At 41.0% G+C, this 19,378-nt stretch overlaps 1 protein-coding gene across 2 annotated transcripts in view; it reads left to right on the top strand.

Annotated features, from left to right (window-relative positions):
- MCOLN2 (mucolipin TRP cation channel 2) overlaps positions 1-19,378 on the top strand; it is a 40,340-nt gene that overhangs the window by 1,733 nt on the left and 19,229 nt on the right. For both annotated transcript variants that reach the window (XM_081818687.1, XM_081818688.1), the window contains exon 2: positions 14,716-14,875. In XM_081818687.1, coding sequence (XP_081674813.1) covers positions 14,716-14,875 — 160 coding nt within the window. The remainder of the gene's footprint in view (positions 1-14,715; positions 14,876-19,378) is intronic.

Below are 19,378 nucleotides of genomic sequence, written 5' to 3'. Positions count from 1 at the left end.
CAGGTCATGATCCTGGAGTCCCGGATCGAGTCCCGGATCGAGTCCCGGATCGAGTCCCGCATCGGGCTCCCGGCTCGGCGGGGAGCCTGCTTCTCCCTCTGACCCTATCCCCTCTCATGCTGTTTCTCTCTCTCTCTCTCTCTCTCAAATAAATAAGTAAATAAAATCTTTATAAAAAAAAAAAGACTAGATGTCTATTTTTAATGGGGCAGATGGGCAGAAATTATACATTTCTTCCATCTGCCTTAGCTCTAAAAGCCTGTCCGGAAAGGTGGAGAGAAAATGGACTCTGGCTTTATTTATTGTGTTCTGCTTGGACTGATAAACAGGCTTGTGCTTACGGTGGGTGTGGTCTATAATCTTTCTCTTTCTTTTAATCTTTTATGACAGTATTTTTCTTAGCCTATTTCCTTCAGGGCTTAACCATTTGTATCCTTTCCGTGAGTATCTCCAGAGGCTCCCATTCTTACAGTATGGGACACATACTCAGCGGTGAAGCTTTTATGAGGATTCAGGTTTGACATATATATGTGTGTGGGTCTGGTTGTGCAGTGCCAGTGGGAAAGAGGATTGTATCATTGTAAACTGAGGATGGAAGAAGGGGTCATTGAGAGAGAGGTGGGAGACGTTGTCTAGACATCAGGGTAGGAATTCTGATGTTTTATGTGGAAGGGACCAGCTAGCTCGTTCTCCGCAGAGCTGGGATGTTGGCTTCACACTTTCAGGAACTGCTCACCACCTCTGTGATGTGCTGACCAAACCGCCCAAGTTTGGGGGAACCCGGTAGCTTCTTCCTTTTGAGTCAGCAGTCTCAAGATTTTAGCTCATCTTCCTCTTCATACTTTGAGTCAAACTCCCATTACCGTAAACTTGGCCTTCTCCTATAGCAAACCTTCCCTAAACCAGGTTCTGTGGCCTGGACCCTTTAAAAAACACACATGTCCCACTCTTCGCCTGACTGTTCTCATGCAGAGGTCAACCTAATGGTGCCAATTTTATTTAATTTCCTGCACTTAAAAATCAGTAAATCCTGATGAAGTGTTTGAGGAGGCCATGTTTTTTTCTCTCAAAAAAACATATCAAAAGTGTTGTTTTTTAACAACAGAATAATAAATATAAAATCTCTTAATGAAGCAAGGAGGAAGAGTAGAGAGACCAATTTCGAACAGAATGACAGAATAGAGAACTGAAAGTCAGGAATGATCGTATTCACAAGCTGAGCTCTTCAGGCTCGGTCTCTATTAGTGAAGTGAAACCCAGGATAAGACAGTCCTCAAAACTTAGTGGGAAAACAGGTGGCTTCTTGTGGCTACAACTTTCAAAGTAAAATCAGTGGCCAAAAGAAACCCTTTTGGCCAGGAAAGTTAGAAGTGGGATTTTCCCTAAGGCTGCGCTTAGCAGAGGCCAGGAGTCTAGGTTCCATGTGTCAGTTCTGAAGAATGAGATCACCCTTCAGGGAGCTCTTACATCACCTCTTGTGAGCTTCATAGAGAAAAGAAATTTTATTTCCAGACTTCATTCTTTTTTACGCAGACTGCAATATTCTTTTCAGGGACACATGTTTAAAGCCAGGTTTTAGTTGGTTTATTTGTTTGCTTTGGCAATCATCTGGGGGGTTTTCTTCTCATTTTCCTTAGCCTACCCCTAGCTGAGCTTTCTACTCTGTTTTGATCTTGGGTCTCTGCCTCCTTTCCCCCCTTCCCAGCTCCCAAACCCCGGGTGACAAGACAGCTTTGGGGGGGAGGGGGTGTGCCAGTATTTCTGTCCCCTCAGTTGGGAGATGGCTCCCTTTCTTTTTCTTTGAACGTTGTCTTTTGTGATCTCCCCTTGAATACATCTGGTGTTTCAGCCTAAAACATCTGTCAGGCTGTAATTGGTGACTAGTGAAACTAAAGGTTCTGAAATATTGTCCTTGCTATAATTCCAGGAGACCCATAATTTAAGCAGTGGGCTTAAAAAAATCATGTCACCTATGGCAACTAGAGGGACTTGTTAGAGTGAATTTAGGGATTCCCCAACTGACACTGAGGTGAGCTTGTCTGAAAATAAGGTCAATTCATTCAGTGGTTTGAGGAGAAGAGGATTAATTATGGCTTTATGGTTTTTAATTTCACTTTTCCTTAGGGATAGGCATCAGCATGACCCTGTTAAATTGGGCACTTATTGATATGTTAGAGAAAGCAAAATGTAAGGAGTGTCATAATTCCAGTCATCTTCTCAAGCTTTTTTTTTTTTTTTTTTTTTTTGAGAGGGAGAGATTGAGAGAGAGGATGGGTAGAGGGAGAGGGAGAGAGAATCTTAAGCAGGCTCCATACTGAGCGCAGAGCCTGATGTGGGGCTTGATCTCACGACCCCGAGATCATGACCTGAGCCGAAATAAAGAGTCAGAGGCTTAATTGACTGAAACACCCAGGCACCCCATCTTCTCCAGCTTTAAGTGCTTTTGGAATCCTGTATTGCTGAGAGATGGAGTTTTGCTTTACTTATCTCTGACCTAGGAACCTGATTGGTCAGGATGTGCTTTCAAAGGGGGTGTGACTTTTTCAGAACAAGCACTTTTAAAATGTGCAGCCCTAGTTCTGCTTTTCTGTTGCCCAGAGGCAGCAAAGTGGTGATGGGAGATGATTTTATAGGAACTTGGTGGCATGGTTGGTCATCTCTAGGGAAATTCCTTAAAGTTGTAGCATGCACATTTTTTATGAGTGGCTCTAGTGGAAAATGAAAAGCCCTACAGGCTTTCTTTCCAGTCCTTCTCAGGATTAGAATGAGCACATCATTTATGTTCTGAGAGCTATGCTTAGAAGGTAACCAAGGTTTCTCTCTTTGACTTTCTTTTCTTTTCCTTTTTTTTTTTTTGGCTCCTGACTTCCTTTAATTGGGGCCTAACTATCCCAGAACCTCAGCTGTCTGGATCTCTCTCTTTCTCTCTCTCTCCCTCTCTTTCTCCCTCCTCTTCCCTCCCTCTCCCTTCCTTCCTCCCCCTCCCTCCCTCTGTCTCTCTCTCAGCAACTCAGCAAGTCACAACAAAATCAGTTCATTTTAGGAACTGGAGTAGAAGAAAAAACCCAGTGTCGGTTGTTGGGATTGTTCTAAAGTCTTCCATCTGCCAGATTGCCCTGTGACACCACCCCCCCCCCAACACTGAAGTTCAGTCTCTGCATGACTTCCCCACTTTCTCCCTCCCATATAAATGTTGGGCAGGGAAATGCTGGATTACCTGGTATGTATTATTAGATCCTTTTCGACATACCTTATTTTAACTCATAATGATAACTCAAGAATCTGTATGTCAGTCACCAAAAATCAAGAAAATGAGGAATACTTAAGAAAATTAAGATTACATATAACATGACTTCAAGAGATTACTAGGATTTTTTTTTTCTGGTTTATGCACTTTCAGACTTTTAAGATGTCTACATACAGATATAAATGTCAACATTTCTTGGAAAGATGGAACCTCAATATATTTATTTTGTAACTTAAAAAAAATTAACAATATGCATAGACATCTTTAGGCCAATACAAAGTTGCCAGTAGGGTTACAATGAACATTTTTGTAGCCATTGTTCTGACTGGTGCTTGTTCTAAAAAACTCACACCCCCTTTGAAAACATACTTTGAGGTTCACAAAGTTTTAAACATTTGTGGTATAAATCCATAGAAGGTTGATTCCTAAATCACAGTTACTCTCCTAGATACTGAGTCCAAGTGCCCTTCAAAAATTTACATTTCCATCAATAGAGTTTTGTTGTCATTATTGATAAATAAAACTTAAGATAGATTTTCATCAATCTTGCTGTTAGTACATTTTTATTGTTAAATGTTCGCTGTCCTGTTCAGATCCTCAAGCCTGTTATTACACTGGATTGTCTTTTTCTTACTAATAACTCAGAGCTCTCTACAGATAATAGGTCGTAAGCTTTTCTGCCTGTTTAAATATATTACAGACCTTTTCCCCATTCTGTCTTTCAACTCCTCAAAATTGTAGATATTTGTATTAAGATCTGTCAGTCTTTTTCATTGGCTTCTAAATTTTGTCATCCTTAGAAAGACATGTCAAATTTGGGGCCCCTGGGTGGCTCAGTCGTTAAGTGCCTGCCTTCAGCTCAGGTTATGACCCCGGGTCCTGGGATAGAGCCCCGCATCGGGCTCCTTGCTCCACGGGGGGCCTGCTTCTCCCTCTCCCACTGCTTGTGTTCCCTCTCTTGCTGTGTCTTTCTCTGTCAAATAAATAAATAAAATCTTTTAAAAAAAAAAGTTCTATTTTATGCTTCAACCAATTTTATTTTTTTAGATGTATCTAAGTTTTACTTTTGTGTTTGGTTTCAAGGAGGACACTCATTTTCTTTCTCCCCAGTGGATTGCAAATTTTCATGATAACAATTCATGGAATCATTCATTCTTTGGAAAGACTTTAGGAATATTAATTGAAACACAATAGGGTTTCTATCAGCAAACCAAGCAACTAAATTACCTAAAACTCTCTTATGTATCTTGACTAAGTGAGCCTTTTCAGTATATTTTTAATTCAAATTTTCCTACCTGTGTTTTAGACTTTGCATTCTTGTTGTTGTATTGTTTTTATTATATTTGTTGCTGTTGCTGGCATTATTATTAATTCACCTTATCAGGTACCAGCCAAGGAAATGTTCATGTTGTCAGGGTTATTGTCTCCTTCATTGACACTGTGGAGTTTTAAGCAGGGAAATGATAACTGACTTGGGCTTTTAACATTACCCCTCTGGCTACCATATGGGAAAGTGGGAGGCTGTTGAAGTTGTCAGGCGAGAGGTGACAGGGCATGGACCAGGGCGCTGCAGTGGATAGAGAGAGATGGGGACTAATCCATGACGTGCTTTGAAGGAAGACTTGATATAAAAAAAAAAAAAAAAAAAGGAAGACTTGATCAATTGGGTGTGAGGATTGAGGAAAAGGAGGAGTCAAAGTAGGGCTCTGGAGCGCAAGTTCCTACACTTACCTGCCCATTAGAATCACCTGAAAAGCTTATCAAAAATCTTGATGCTCAGCTCATAACTGGGCCCCAGTTAAATCAGAATGTCTAGGGGCTGGAAGCCAGGCACTGAAACCTTTTAAAAGTCTCCAGATGCTTCTACTGTATAGCCAAGGGGGAGAACCACTGATAGGGGAAGTGATTTCAGCTGAAACATCTGGATAAATGTGTGTGATCACTGCATTGAGCAGATGGGTGGAGAAAGGGGTGGGGAGGTGGTTGAGAAATCTATTAGACACATGGGTGGAGTTTCAAGGAAGAGGTTGGATAAGGGAGCCTGTTCAAGAGAGAGATTTGCTGGAGTGACAAATGTGAAAAGTCCACATCATGTGGGTAGTATTTAAAGCCACCGGACTGGGCAAAGTCTTCTAGAAGGGAGGACGGAGGATGGAGTATGGAAGAGCCCTGGGCTGTGTCCTGAGGCACTCTGGCAGCTGAACTCAGATGGAAGAGGAGCCAGCAAAGGAGACTGGGAAATGCCCAGTGAGGTAGGCAGAAAAAGCAGGGGAGTGGAGTGTCCTAGAAGCAGAAAGAAGAAGTTGTTCCAGGGATGTAGTGGTCAGCGGTGTCAAATGCTGCCAAGCCCCTAAGCTGCAAGCCTGAGTAGTGGCAACTAGAGTCCACAGCAGGAGAGGGTTCACCTTGAGCACATCCACTGGGGTACAACAAATGGAAACCAAGGGTTTGCTCTAGACAGTCTGAAGCCCAGAGAGACCCTGAGCAAAGTAAATGTTGGATTTCTTCCATCAGATGGCTTTACCTGTTTTTTCCTTTTCATTTTGATAACATGACCTTTTAGGAGTCTCCTGAATTTATGGATTAGGATGCTATTGTCTGCTAAACACCACACATTTCTAAATAAGAGAAATTATATCTGAAATACTAGTTTATTTGAACATAACATTTTTTTTTCTTCATTCCTGACTATCTTACAGGCCATGACTCCTTAAGAAAAATTTAATTCCAGGATCAGGAAGGAATACTGGAGGGGGTCAGTAAATTGGACTCTTTGGGGGCAGGTTGCAACTTTAGGGGCCCTTAGTTGCCTCACTCATAAAATAAGGAGACGGGAACAGGTAATCTCTAAGGTAGAGGATTTCAAACTGGGTGCACAGTAGAATAACTTGGGGAGCTTTTTAAAAGCCCTGATGCCCAGGCTGCACCCACACCAATTATGCCAGAATCTCTGTGGTTGGAAGCCAGGCTTCAGTGGTTTTCAAGTGCCCCAGGTGACTCTGTGTGTGGCTGATTTGGCAAACAGTGGCTCTGTGTTTTTGTCTAGCTCTTATATTGAATTACCCTATTCTTGGGTGTTAATATATTCCCTACCTTCAACAAAATCAGGAAGAAGGGAGGAATGGATACTGGGTAGGCAGTTAGCAGTGTCTATCAAGGGAGGTCTCAAAATTTACCTTCCAGGTTTCCTTTCACAGGAAGGGAATGAGGGATACTCTCCATAAAATGAGGTAGCAAAGAAGTCCAGGAAATGCGGAATCCAATTTGGGAAGAAGGTGAAGAGAATTCCCAAATTGATGGCCCTGAATAGGGATTAGGAGCAACCAGTGTGTAGGCTGGAGCAGGAGGATGAAGCTCCAGGAATGATGAGAAGAAACAAACTGACAAGTTGCCCAACTTATTTGACTGTATTGAAAGGAGCTGGTAGATTCAGCCAGTTTGGTGATAGAGTCCTTATTGGTATGTTGAAAACTAAGCAAATGGGGAAAAAGGCAATTAATGCCAGAACCTTCTTTTTACAAGAAAGAATAAAAAACAGGGCGGTTGAGGGGGGGCGGTGCCCGGCTGGCTCAGTCCACAGAGCATGCCACTCTTAATCTCAGGGTTGTTAGTTTAAGCCCCATGTTGGGCATGGAGCCTATCTAAATATATATATATATACACACACACACACATATATAATCACAGTGTACTAGTAGCTCAACTGTGAAAAGTATTTGCATATTCACTTTGTAAATTTTAAATATTTATCCAAAAGTTTTATTAAAATTTTATTGGGACAATGAGTGGGGGAGGTGAATGTATATATTTGCTGGTGGGGAGCAGATATAAGAGCTAAAATCATCTTTTCCATGGGAGGATATAAATTGATGATATCTAAAAGAGTAATAAATAGTGGGACAATATTGAGAAATATTAAAATAAATAAGAGAAACATGAAAGAAGTTGCCTCGGAAGGAGTGAAAATCGGGGGTGGGGTTTGTTACAGTTCCTTTGAAATTATGTACACTATTAAGTTTGAGGGGAAAAAAGATGACATTGCGGGGGGTAGGTGAGACCAGATGATGCAGAGCTACCCAGATGTAGGTTCCTGGAAGGCTGGTGGTACTTACTGTTCCCTGTGCTAAGGATACGGGAAGGATAGATTTGGGAAGTGGTTCCCTGCTTCTGCTGTGTCATCCTCTGGGACTAGTAAGAGAGTTGTGAATTAGGAAGACCACTCTGTTCTAACACCACTGCATCAATACAAGATACCTAAGCAGTGATGTCTGTCAGAAGCTGGGGGAACAAACACCAATTTCTCCCAAGCTAAGGAGTTTATAATAATATCAGCAGGGATAACAAAAGAACAACCACATCTAAGCTCTGAAACACTAGAGAAGTCATCCCAAATATTTTTGATAACTTACCCCATCAATTTAAAGAACATCCACCCCCTCTGAATGTATATTTGTATATTGTATGTAGAATCATATATACTATAAAACAGGTAAAATGAACATTTTTGGGGGGGGAGGGACAGAAGGAGAGGGAGAGAGAGAATCTTAAGCAGGCTCCATGCCCAGGGTGGAGCCTGATTCGGAGCTCAATCTCATAACCCTGAGATCATGACCTTAGCCAAAGGCAGACGCTTAACCAACAGAGCCACCCAGGCGCCCCTAAAGAGTTTTCTTGATAAATCTGTTTCTTTTTTCCAGATTCTTTTCAGATCAGATCTGCTTTTCATCTTTTTTTAAACTCATGGCAAAGTTTGCATGAGGAGAGTTTTCTTGTTAACTTAGGTCCTTATTAGTTTCCCAGTGAGTCTCGTTTTTTTGCCAGGATCTTTATGTCCCTTGCCCACCTTGTGAGGGTTGACTAAACTGGATAGTATACTCCAAAAGTGCTTAAATGGGCCCACATAAGCCTTTAGTGTTAGGACTGTGCTGAAAATCAGTGAGGCCACCACTGCAAGCCCTATTTTGGGAACTCGCTTTCTTTCCCCCAGGATGCGTTGCCCACCTATGTGAGGCACGGGCATCCTTCGGTCTGACCAAGTGAGGGCAGTTTCGATATGCCAGACAATGATCCCTGTATTGAACCTGCTGTCTTTGCTAGGTTGTCCAGTTAGAAGCCCTAACCCTTTCTTCCCACATAGCAGTGAATGGTCTTAATTCTCCCTTGTAGGCACACACCCCTCTTTGGAGGCCACTGTGGTAGAAAACAATATTTTCTACCTCTTTTTGAGTCATGCAAGCTGAAAAAGTAGCAGCCTGGGCTGGTTAGCTTATTTGCTGAGCTGATTGTACTAATAGGAACAAGGTACCATCATTGAAACTGGTGTGTGCGTTTTTCTGAGGTAACGGTCAAAAGCTTTCACTGGTTCTCATAGGGGGTTATGACCCATGTGAGATTAAGAATTGCTGGTAACTTGTTTTCTTTTACGTTTTTTAAAACTTCAAGCTTCCATAGGCTTTCTTAGTCATTGATTTATTAAAGCTGGAATTGCCCTTGGTCACATGATAGCCTTAAAATTAGCTGACATTACACAGTTCTGATTATCTGAGGGAAGAGTAGGTTTTCTGAATAACAGACAGTAACTTTGATGTGCTTCCTCTCTGACTTCTCCCCATAGAACTAAGGCTTGGGCTTCTTTCTTTCCCAAGTCCTGTTTACTTTGCCATTCTAGCATCTCTCGCTTTTATTTAGCCCATCATGCGGGTGAATTTCCATTCTATTCCAGATCTTGTTTTTATGTTCACCAGTACTGTGCTTTTTCCCTCTGATACTTTGGTCTTTAACAGTGCTCTTTATTAAGCTTATATAATCCAGATCCTATAGTTTAGTGAAACATAAATAATTCATGAGTCATGATTGTTCTTATTTATTTCGTGCAATTTCAATTTCACGACTATGCTGCAGCTGATGCGTCAGATTTAGATCTTCATTGATTTCTCTTCCTTAACTGTTTTTATGGTGCAGTTTCTCTTCCCCCGAATTGTGTTACAAGTTCTCCGCTCTCTGTCCTTTTCTCAATCCGCTGGTGATTTTCATCATTTGTGATAGAACTTGCAGTGTTTCTCCCGCTGACTTAATTCTTGCTTATAAAGTTGTGATTGCAGCTTCAAGCCTCCTGTACCAACCACCCAGCCTGGTGCTCAGCACAGGAGGGTGTTGGATGAATATGTGTCAAATGCAGGGATGTTTTAGTCCTGTGATACTCTCTTGCCTCTCTTGTTTTTTTAGTTTTCCTTCTTTTTCACTTTGCCCCATTTGTTTGCACCATTATATTTTTGTTATAAGATGTCTAGTTGTATGTGAGTGTGTGTTTAATACCCTTCACTGACTAGGGAAATAGGGCAGATCTACAAATTGGGAAGATCAGGGCAAGAACGAGCCCTCAGAAAAGTAAAGGTTAGCAAGCTTAAGCATTTACGTTATCCTTGAGATTCCAAATTCTTGAACCAAAATATCATTACCTTTTCTTCCAAACTTAGGTGTTATTTTTTTTGGTAAAGATTTATTTATTTACTTTGGGGAGGGGCAGAGGGAGAGGGAGAGAGAATCTCAAGCAGACTCCCCGCTGAGCACAGAGCCCACTCCGGGCTCCATCTCACAACCCTGAGATCATGAATGGAGCCAAAATTGAGTCCGAACACTCAACCAACTGAGCTACCCGGGCGCCCCCAGATGTTATTTCTAAACTTAAGTTGGACTTACTAAAAACAGCCATCTCATAACTTTATTATTCATATTAATTTTTTTCTGTATTTCTATTGATTACATTTGACTAGTACTATCCTTTACTTCACCAGGTGGTTCCTGTATGCTTGAGGGGAAAGTTTTTCATGCTGTCTTTTCCATTTTTCTTTTCATCCTTCACCGTGCTAGAATTAATACAACTGCTCTGTAAGTGAAAAACTTCCGGATGGACAGAGCTCTGTAAATAATTTAACACCATAAATGCTGATGTTTGTTCTCTCTCACTTTGTGTATGTGTGTGTGTGTGAATTACCTTTTTTTTTTTTTTTAAGATGTTATTTATTTATTTGACACACAGAGAGAGCACAAGCAGGGGGAGCAGCAGGCAGGCAGAGGGAGAGGGAGAAGCAGCCTCTCTGCTGAGCAAGAAGCCTGATGCGGGGCTCAATTCCAGGACCCTAGGATCATGACCTGAGCCGAAGGCAGATGCTTAACGACTGAGCCACCCAGGCGTCCTTGTGGATTATCTTCTTAATAAGGTTTCTTAGGGTAATGTTAACATCAGTTACCATTTTTGAACATTTAGTGGCCAAGTAGTCAAAGAAACCAGCAGCTGAAAGAATTATTTGAAGCCACTTGAAGCAGCTGGGGCACTGTCTTCTCTGGGCCTGGGGTGCTCAATGCGTATTTCAGTTACAACACAGAACATGTTTTATTGTACTTTCACGTATTCATAACTCTCCTTCCCACTGCACTGAGCTGGAAGACAGGAAGATGTCTCTGGTGGAGCTGGGCTCACAAGGCGTTCACTAAGTATTTGACCTAGTGCCCTGTGTTTCACACCACTGTTTTTGAGAAAACCATCTCTTCTTTCTTCAGTATGGTGTTTCTCACATTAGAGACCAAGGCAGGAATTTCCATGCCATGTTCTGAGGGTTCTATCACAACTTTTCAGATGCCTTTTTCCTTTTATTAAATGGAAAAAATACCGTGACTCATCAGGATGACTACATTAGCAACACAGATCCACTAAAGTGATGGTGGTTAACTCTAAATTTAGTACTGCTCAAACATGCCCACGAAGATTTCTTCTGGCATGTTCTCAGGGGTCTGAAGGCTCATGTCGGAGGATGTTGCAGTCAGGCACAGTTAAGATACCGCGTTGTTCTGGGAAATGCCTCCCCCTGTGCTCCTTGTCGGGGGCCGCCATGACACACACCCCCTGTGTGTTCTGATGGGATTTCCCCTCTGGCTCTGTGAACCCCTCTGTCAGAGTTAGGCCTGTTTCCACAGTGCTTTTCACACTAGCGTACAGCATTCACTGAGCTATGTGGTAATTTGGGAATATGCATTCACGGGTCTCTCTGCTATCAGATGCCGAGCATCTGCAGTCAGGGACGCTCTCCAGCATTGAGTCCCAAGCACCCAGCTCAGTCTCAGTAAGGCGGTCCGATCCAATCCAAAGCTGACTAGAGTGGATGCAGACAAACACATTTTAAAGGTCTCCTCATTCTTTTGAGATTGAGACTCATGTGGTCATTGATTTTTCATTTCTACAAGTATTTTTTGTTTTTCCCAAATTGGTCTTATAGATATTTTTACCTGTTCTTGTCTTTCAATATGCCAAACATGATCATCTTCCAACCCGTGTCTGATTCTTATGGACTTGGCACTGTTTCTGCTCCCTGTTTCCAAGTAGACTCTTCATGTTGCTTGGTTATATCTTACAACCTGCCGATCAATGAGTTTTTCAAGTCATATGTCAGAGTGGCCAAGTCTTAGGATGAACCTCTGGAGAGGTCTGAGTTTGCTAGGAGACAGGGCAGTCTCAGTCTGGAGCCCCCTGAACCGAGCAAGCTCATGGTTTGATGTTCTCTGGCTCATCCAGGTGTGAGGCTCAAAGGGCTGTGTTGTGGGCATCATTTCTCAGGATGAGCCTATTTTTTTAAATTTCCTTTTTCTTTTCTTTGATTTGAAACTACTCTGGCCTTCTCCATAGTCCTTTAACTTTGGGGACAGGCCGTTGTGATGCTAGGTACTTTTCTGAGAGGGTGGCTCTTTGGGACCCCCGTCTAAATTTGAGGAGGATCTCCTGTCAGATCTTGGATGGGCTTTGGGCCTTGAGTCCTGGCTCCCTCATTCCCCTTTCCTGGGGCCGTGGACTGAAGCCTAAGTGGGCATGAATGGCAGTGGGCCCCCACTTCTCCAGGATCCCCCCAAGACTAGACTGGGAGTTCCTTGCTCTTAAATTTTTAAGTGTTCTTAGAAATACCTTTATTATTATTATTTTTTAATTGAAATATATTTGATGTATAACATTGTACAAATTTAAGGTGTACAACATTTTGATTTGATACATTTATATATTGTAATATGATGGCCACTGTAGCAATAGTTAGCTCCTCTGTCACCTCACAGAATTATCATTTCCTTTTTGCAGTGGGAATAATTAAGATCTAGTCTCTTGGCAAGTTTGATGTTTATAATACAACATTATTGTCTATATTCACTGTATTGTGCATTAGAGCTCTAGGACTTATTGGTCTACGTTTAACTCCTCAGTCTTTTACAGGTACTTCCTCCACCTACCCCCCCAAAAGAAGTATGCATTTTATCCAGCATCTGTCTTTTCTCTTTTCTTTTTCTTTTCCTTTCTTCCCTTTCTAACCTCCCTCTTCCTCCCCTTTCCTTTCTCTTTCCTTTCCCTTTTCCCCTTCCTTCCTTCCTTCCTCCCTCCCTCCCTCCCTCCATCCCTCCCTTCCTCCCTCCCTCCCTCCTTCCCTTCCTTTCTTCTACCCAGCAGGAAAATTCTAAATAACCTAGCCTACTAATTCTGGAAATAGGAGATCTAAAAATCAATTTAAAGATAGAAAATTATTAACTGAGTGTAAGTCTTAAATAGTCTTAAAATAAGCCTTAAAATACTCTTTCCCTTTTAGTCTTCTTTTTGTTTGTGTGTGTGTTTGTTTGTTTGTTTATTTATTTATTTATTTATTTATTTATATAGGCTCTACACCCAACATGCGGCTTGAACTCACGACTCTGAGATCAAGTGTCACATGCTCTACTGATGAGTCAGCCAGGCACCCTCCGCTTTAGTCTTCTTTAAAACTTGTTAGTTGAGGTAGATAATGTAGATCTGAAGTCAGTATAAAAATAGGTCATTTAGATATTTCAGGTGAAGAGTTGTCCCCAAATGACCCCCAATTATAAAAACTTCCCTAGAAATGGGTACCTTGAATGATTGGCTGAACTTAGTAAAATTTAATCCTTAAATTTACCATCAAGACACTTCCTGTTGTATGAAGCACAAAACTAACTCAAACTACCGTAAGCCCTAAAGAGTATTTATTAGCTTACATTGCAGGTCTTGGGATGAATGGCTTCAGGCACAGCTGGATCCAGGAACTCAAGTATTATCATTAGGCTTAGTGTCTATCTTTTGTCTGTTCTGTGCTAGCTCCACTCTCTGGCATGCTCTTTTATGATGGCAAGGTGACTTCCACAAACTCCAGACTCACAGCCTTTGCTTTAAGTCTATGATCTCCAAACTTTGTTGATTATGTATCCAGTGATAAAAGTTAAGCACATGTTCTCAATGTGTGTATATTTACTTATAAATTATATGTGATTATATACCAGTGTTATTCTATATGTTACTTTAGTTATTAGTAGAGTTCAGGTTTCTTTTGTTTTAAGATAAAGAAGAAAATAGGGGCACCTGGCTGGCTCAGTCAGTAGAGCTATGACCCTTGATCTCGGGGTGGTGAGTTCAGCGCCTTGTTGGTCATAGAGTTTACTTAAAATAAAAAATTAAAGTATAGAATTAATTTCTAAAAAAGATAAAGAATAAAATAGAAGTACTAATACTTTCTGTACTGCCAGTGGATTGTTTTGCATACCCCAATTTGGAGACAGCTTAGTGGACATCTCTCCCATCAGATATAATCACAGTCTTGGGACCACAGCTCATTAGTTCTTTTTGGCCTAGCTTGAGTCACATGCCCATTCCTGAGTACAGAGCTGTCAAAATAGTAAAAGCAAACTTTTCTAGTGTAAAGTGACACAAATATCTGAATAGGCATAATTAGATACTATTTTAACTTTTTAAAGGTATTTACATTTTTGAACCTTATTTCATTGCTATATTATCAAAAAAAGGGCATAATCATTCAGTACGATGTTATAGAACAAAGATTCTCTATTTTCATAGCAATTTAATTCCATTAGTCAGTACTTAATTTCTGTGATGTCATACCCATCCAATCTAGTTTTTGTTAATATTCCAGTGACAGGTGAATGCTTCATGTTAAGATATAGGAATTGATGACTCTTGCAAATAAAATCCTGTTCTTATAAATTTTGACAATGGCCATTTTGCACAAGATGGATAACTGTGTGGAAAGGCAAGTGATAGAGGGTCCTGAATAATTTTCGGATTTCTAAAGAGAAGAGGAGGTCACTGGTTGAACGGAGAATTTTGCTTGTAAGAATGGGTAAAGAACATGAACAGAAAATATTATTCAGAAACTTTCTTTTTTAAAAAATATTTGAGAGAGAGAACAAGTGTGTGGGGGGGAGGGGCATGGGGGGAGAGAGAGAATCTCAAGCAGACTACACGCTGAGCATGCAGCCCAACACAGGGCTTGATCTCATGATCCTGAGATCATGACCTGAACTAAAACCAAGAGTCAGACGCTTAACTCATTGAGCCACCCACGTGCCCCTCAGAAACTTTCTGATGAACAAGATGTTCTCTTTTTTTAAAAATTGGTCTTCTGTGGCAGAAATGCAATGGCTCATCTTGATTCTGAGGTGAAAGAAGAATGTCTGAGGGAAGACCTGAAGTTTTACTTCATGAACCCTTGTGAAAAATACCGAGCCAGACACCAGATTCCATGGAAGTTGGGATTGCAGATTTTGAAGATAGTCATGGTCACCACACAGGTAATTCATATTATCAGTTTTTTTTTTACCTTATCCCAAGATGAAATTGTTTTCATGTGTTCTGCCCTTGACTTTTTTGTTCTGAAAAGTCCACAGTCAAGTTCATAAAACTATAAAATTATGTTGACTCTGGAGGGCAGATGATAGGTTGAAGTTCAGTTTCGATGATGACCTTGTTTTAGTAAGGGCTTCTGAGGCCATCTTCCCACAGGTTCTGTAAATAGAGATGAATAGTAGGTCTATATAATAGCAGATCGATATGGGGTGGGGTGGGGTGGAGTTCTATATCTGAATGAAGCACACAGACTGGTGAAACCTGCTCAATCCCAAGTGAGGGTGTTCTTGAAATTTCTCATCTTCTTTCAAATACACTTTTGAAATCGCATTTTTGACTGTTTTGACTTGAGACTTGACAGAATTCTGTTTCCCTTCCCATCAGTAGCTAAGCTGGTAAATGCTTACTCTTGGGCCTATCAGGAGCATAGGAGGGCTACATTGGGATCTTCTGTTGAATTTCATATCGTTGAGACTTTACTCTCAGGATCACACCAGCCATCAGAGTTGTCATCTAATTTTTGAAACTGTGGTTTGGAACCTGTTTCAGGGAGGCTCCTTTCTAGGTAACCACATTTGAAATGTGTGCCCTTCTAAAAACACTAACAATTTGGGGTGTTTGGCTCCTTTGGCAAATCATCATCCTGTTATCAATGTAAAGATGTTCTTTCTGGAACATAAAAATGAATACCTTTCTAAAAATACCTTCGTATAGTTTTAGAAATGAGAGAAGGTTCCTGTTGTAACTGAAGTTGCATCTTTATTCTGTGATCATAAAGAGGTCTTTTCATTGTATGTCATGCTTTCCACTCCACCAAGTTTTAGGGTAACCAAGCTGCTTTAAAAGAAACAACAAAGTTGAAAAAAATCCAACAAAGTTGAGATACAGGGATCCCGTTAAATGTGAATGCTTGGCTTTTTCCGTTTAAAAATCTTTTCATTTTAATTCTTGGTTTTGAAGTTTTAATTTTGGCATCCTATGAAGTAGGTACATTACTGGTATTACTTGGAAGGAGGAGAAATAATGTCCCCTTTCTCATTTGGTTAATTTTAATTGTTTCCCAATTTCTTCTCTGGACAAACCAACTTTCAGTTCAGCTTCTTGATCTGTTAATGTTACTAAAACTCCACCTCATCTAGGTATAGAACATCCCGATCTTTGACTTAACTTCTTTGTCCTGATGTCTAGTAAATCTCATGGATTCTTCCTTAAAACTGTGTCTACTTATGCTTTGCCATACTCACTATCTTCTCTTTCTAGGACAGACTCTTATCTCATTAATTTAAGATATGTATGAAGCACCTCCCATGCTGTGTGTCTTGCTGGGAATACAGCTGGGAATAGGTCACTGCTGCTGAGAGGTAACCTAACACGTGGCATAGCATTCGCCATGTGCCAGGCACAGGTGCTCTCTGCATGTTCATTCATTTCATCCTCACGGCAACCCTGGGAGGCGGGGTCAGTTATTGCTCCCTTCTTGTGGATGAGGAAATGGAGCCAAAGAGAATAAGTAATTTGCTTATGGCCATTCAGTTGGTAAGTGGTAGAGTCGGATTGGAGCCCTGCAGTCTGGCTCTGGAGTCTGCACTCTTACCTTCAGATTGGTTTTTTTCCAAACGTGGGTGCTGTCCTCAGTTTGCAGTCTAGGAATACAGACAAGTTGATGAGGCTGCTTCCAGACTTTGTCTTATGCCTACCTTCCTTATCCACACCCACACCAGTGCATTCAATGCTAATATCAAATGAATTTTTCTTAGAATGCCTTAATTGGGTCACTCTCCTGCTCAGAAACTTTTGTGGTCCCCATTTTCCCACAGAAGAAAATCTTGATTATGGAGCTTGAAATTCAGATTTCCACAGTCTCCTTCAACTTGCCTTTCCAATGGGTTTTCATCTATTTCTTCCCCAATCCCAGCCAGCTGGATGCACCCGGGGATTCTCATCCCTGCCCTGTTTGCTCCACGAAGTCCAGAGTGATTCTTTTTCTCCATCATCTTGCAGGTTCCCTTGGAAGTCCCCCACCGGTCTTGCCTGACCACTCACCACATGGTTTTCCTGGGGACACTAGTACCTGTTGCTATCTATCTCGCTGCTTTTGCTTTTAATAGACTACTTCTGGGAAAAGATAATTTACTTTTTGTGTGGGTATACCTTGTCTTCCCTAACAGTGTTGGGAGGGATTAAACTCTTGTCCTGCTGGAGGACCATTCTAATAAGTTTTGCTACAGGGGTGATATCTAATTGGCGCAGATTTCTCGAATACCTTTCCTTCTTTCAGATCCCACTTGTCCCTCCTCCTCTTTTTCTGTCTCTTAGCACTCCATCCTCAAGTCTATTGGGATGGGTGGTATTTTATCAGGGTTGATGGGGAGGAAACTTTTTTAAAAAAAAGACATTCCTACTCTGCATTCTGCAGTAATTTATAATTTTGAGAGAGGTGTCCACATTTTTTTGCCAGTTCTACTTGTTCCTTCCCATATTTTTTGTATATTATTAGAGCAGTATCTTGTTTTTATCTGGTACAGAATATTTTCTCCTACACTGATTTCATAATCAGTCTTACCTTCACAATCTTTGCCAGGCTGCACTTAATGTGTAACTATTTTTCTGTCTAATATCATAGTCTCGGCAAATCTTAAGATCCAGTTAGTGGGGCAAGAGTGCATTTTTCTGTCAACCATTTGACCAAATCCATCATCTTACTCTTGCTCCATAGGGAATATTTGGTTCTGCCATAGCAGGAAGGGGACTTATGATCTCCTCCTGAGGGTTTCTCTTCTCTATTAACAGATGCTTTGAAAATCCCAACCCTGACCTGATGCTGGGCCATATAAGTGGGTCTTAGCTTATTCTAGGAATAATGGAATGGAGGACATTTCTTGTTCCTGATGCCAGATGGGGGTGGTTCTAAGCAGAGATTACACCTTCATGTTCTCTCATTCCCAAAGTTGGGTTGATGAGCTTTGAGTTTAAATAAGGTGGTAGCTTAAAATATCAGCAAATAGTATGTCACTTTCTTGGTCAAGTTATCCATTCCCCATTCAGATTTTTTTGGTGTGTTTTTTTGTTTTGTTTTGTTTTGTTTTTAGCTCAAGTCTGACTGTGGGAGGAATGGGTCAAATATCCCTGCTTCTAGAATTAAGTTGGCAACATCTCTGTTTGAGAGGTAGTGTGGCCAGGTGGTCAAGAGAAGGGATATGTAAGCCTAACAGACCTCACTCTGACACTTTCTAGCTGTTCCAACCTGAATAAGTTCCCTGACTTCAGTTGCACGTGTATAAAATGGGATTCTATTCATCAACGGATTCAGTATTTGACCCTGGCATTGTGATGGGCACTATTCCAGTTCCTGAGCAGGGGGGGAAAAGCCTGTCCTTGTGGAGCGCAGTGTAATATCGCCCTCATAGGGGTTTGGCAAATTAAATTTTTTAAAGATTGTAAATTTTAGGCATGGTCCCTGATACTCAGTAGATAAGAGCTGTTATTCAACACCATGCAACTTGATCTTGCCCACATCATATCCCAACTCAGGACAGAATAAGCACTCAGCAAACTTTGACTGAAAACTTAATTCATGTGCGTGTATACCAGTTGTTTTTTTTTTTTTTTTCATTTGTGTGTCAGTATTTAATAAAACCTTGAAACAATCATGTGTGTATTGGTTCCCTGGTTTACTTTTCGCTTTCAAAAAGCAACATGACCTTTTCTGGCATCTCCTACAGCTACCATTGACAGATGTTGTGTGCTTGGAAAAACCTTTAGCTTCCAGTTGCTTGATTTCTAGCACAGGTTGGAGGATGTGGGGTTTCTTATCTGATATTTTCCTTAGACTAGCTGGGTTTTAACAATTGCTCAATCCTTTGACTTGGTATTTGAGGAATGTGACCTGGTGAGGCTCAGATGCTAAAGAGTGTCAACTAAGTACGTTCTCAAACAGTAGTGGCAATTCTCAAAAGCTAGCCCTTAAATTCTTTTCTATAAGAAGAGTCCCAAAGGCAGATTCTTCAACAGAGGTAAATTGTATAGCACAATAGAGTGACTTTGGAGTTAGACCTGACTTTCATTCTAGTTACAGGACTTAGGGCAATTTAATGGGGCTACATCTCAGTTTCCACATGCTTTAACCATAGTGACGTCACCTTAGAGTTGTTGTGTTAGTAACGGAGATAGTGCTTGTAATGCAGTTCAGTAAGCACCTGGAGTATAATAGTTGCTGAAAATGGTAGCTAGTATTTTTAATTATTCAGCCTTTTCAAAAAGTCAGACAAAAACTTAAAAGCTAAAAAATAGTATATACATTTGCATATGCAGATTACCGTGTGTTTATCTGAAAGGTTTATTAGTTGAGGTCTGGTTCAGTGCCATGCAGTCTCTCATATCCAACCGTGGAGTGACAGCACATAGCAGAAATGCCACCGTCATCTAGTCGGACTTGCTGATTTCACACA

Source organism: Leptonychotes weddellii, chromosome 4 (genome assembly GCF_054177405.1).
Source record: "Leptonychotes weddellii isolate Sample4059 chromosome 4, ASM5417740v2, whole genome shotgun sequence".
NCBI classification, from domain to species: domain Eukaryota; kingdom Metazoa; phylum Chordata; class Mammalia; order Carnivora; family Phocidae; genus Leptonychotes; species Leptonychotes weddellii.
Note: the sequence above shows the minus strand (reverse complement) of the source record. Positions and strands in the feature narration are given on the sequence as shown.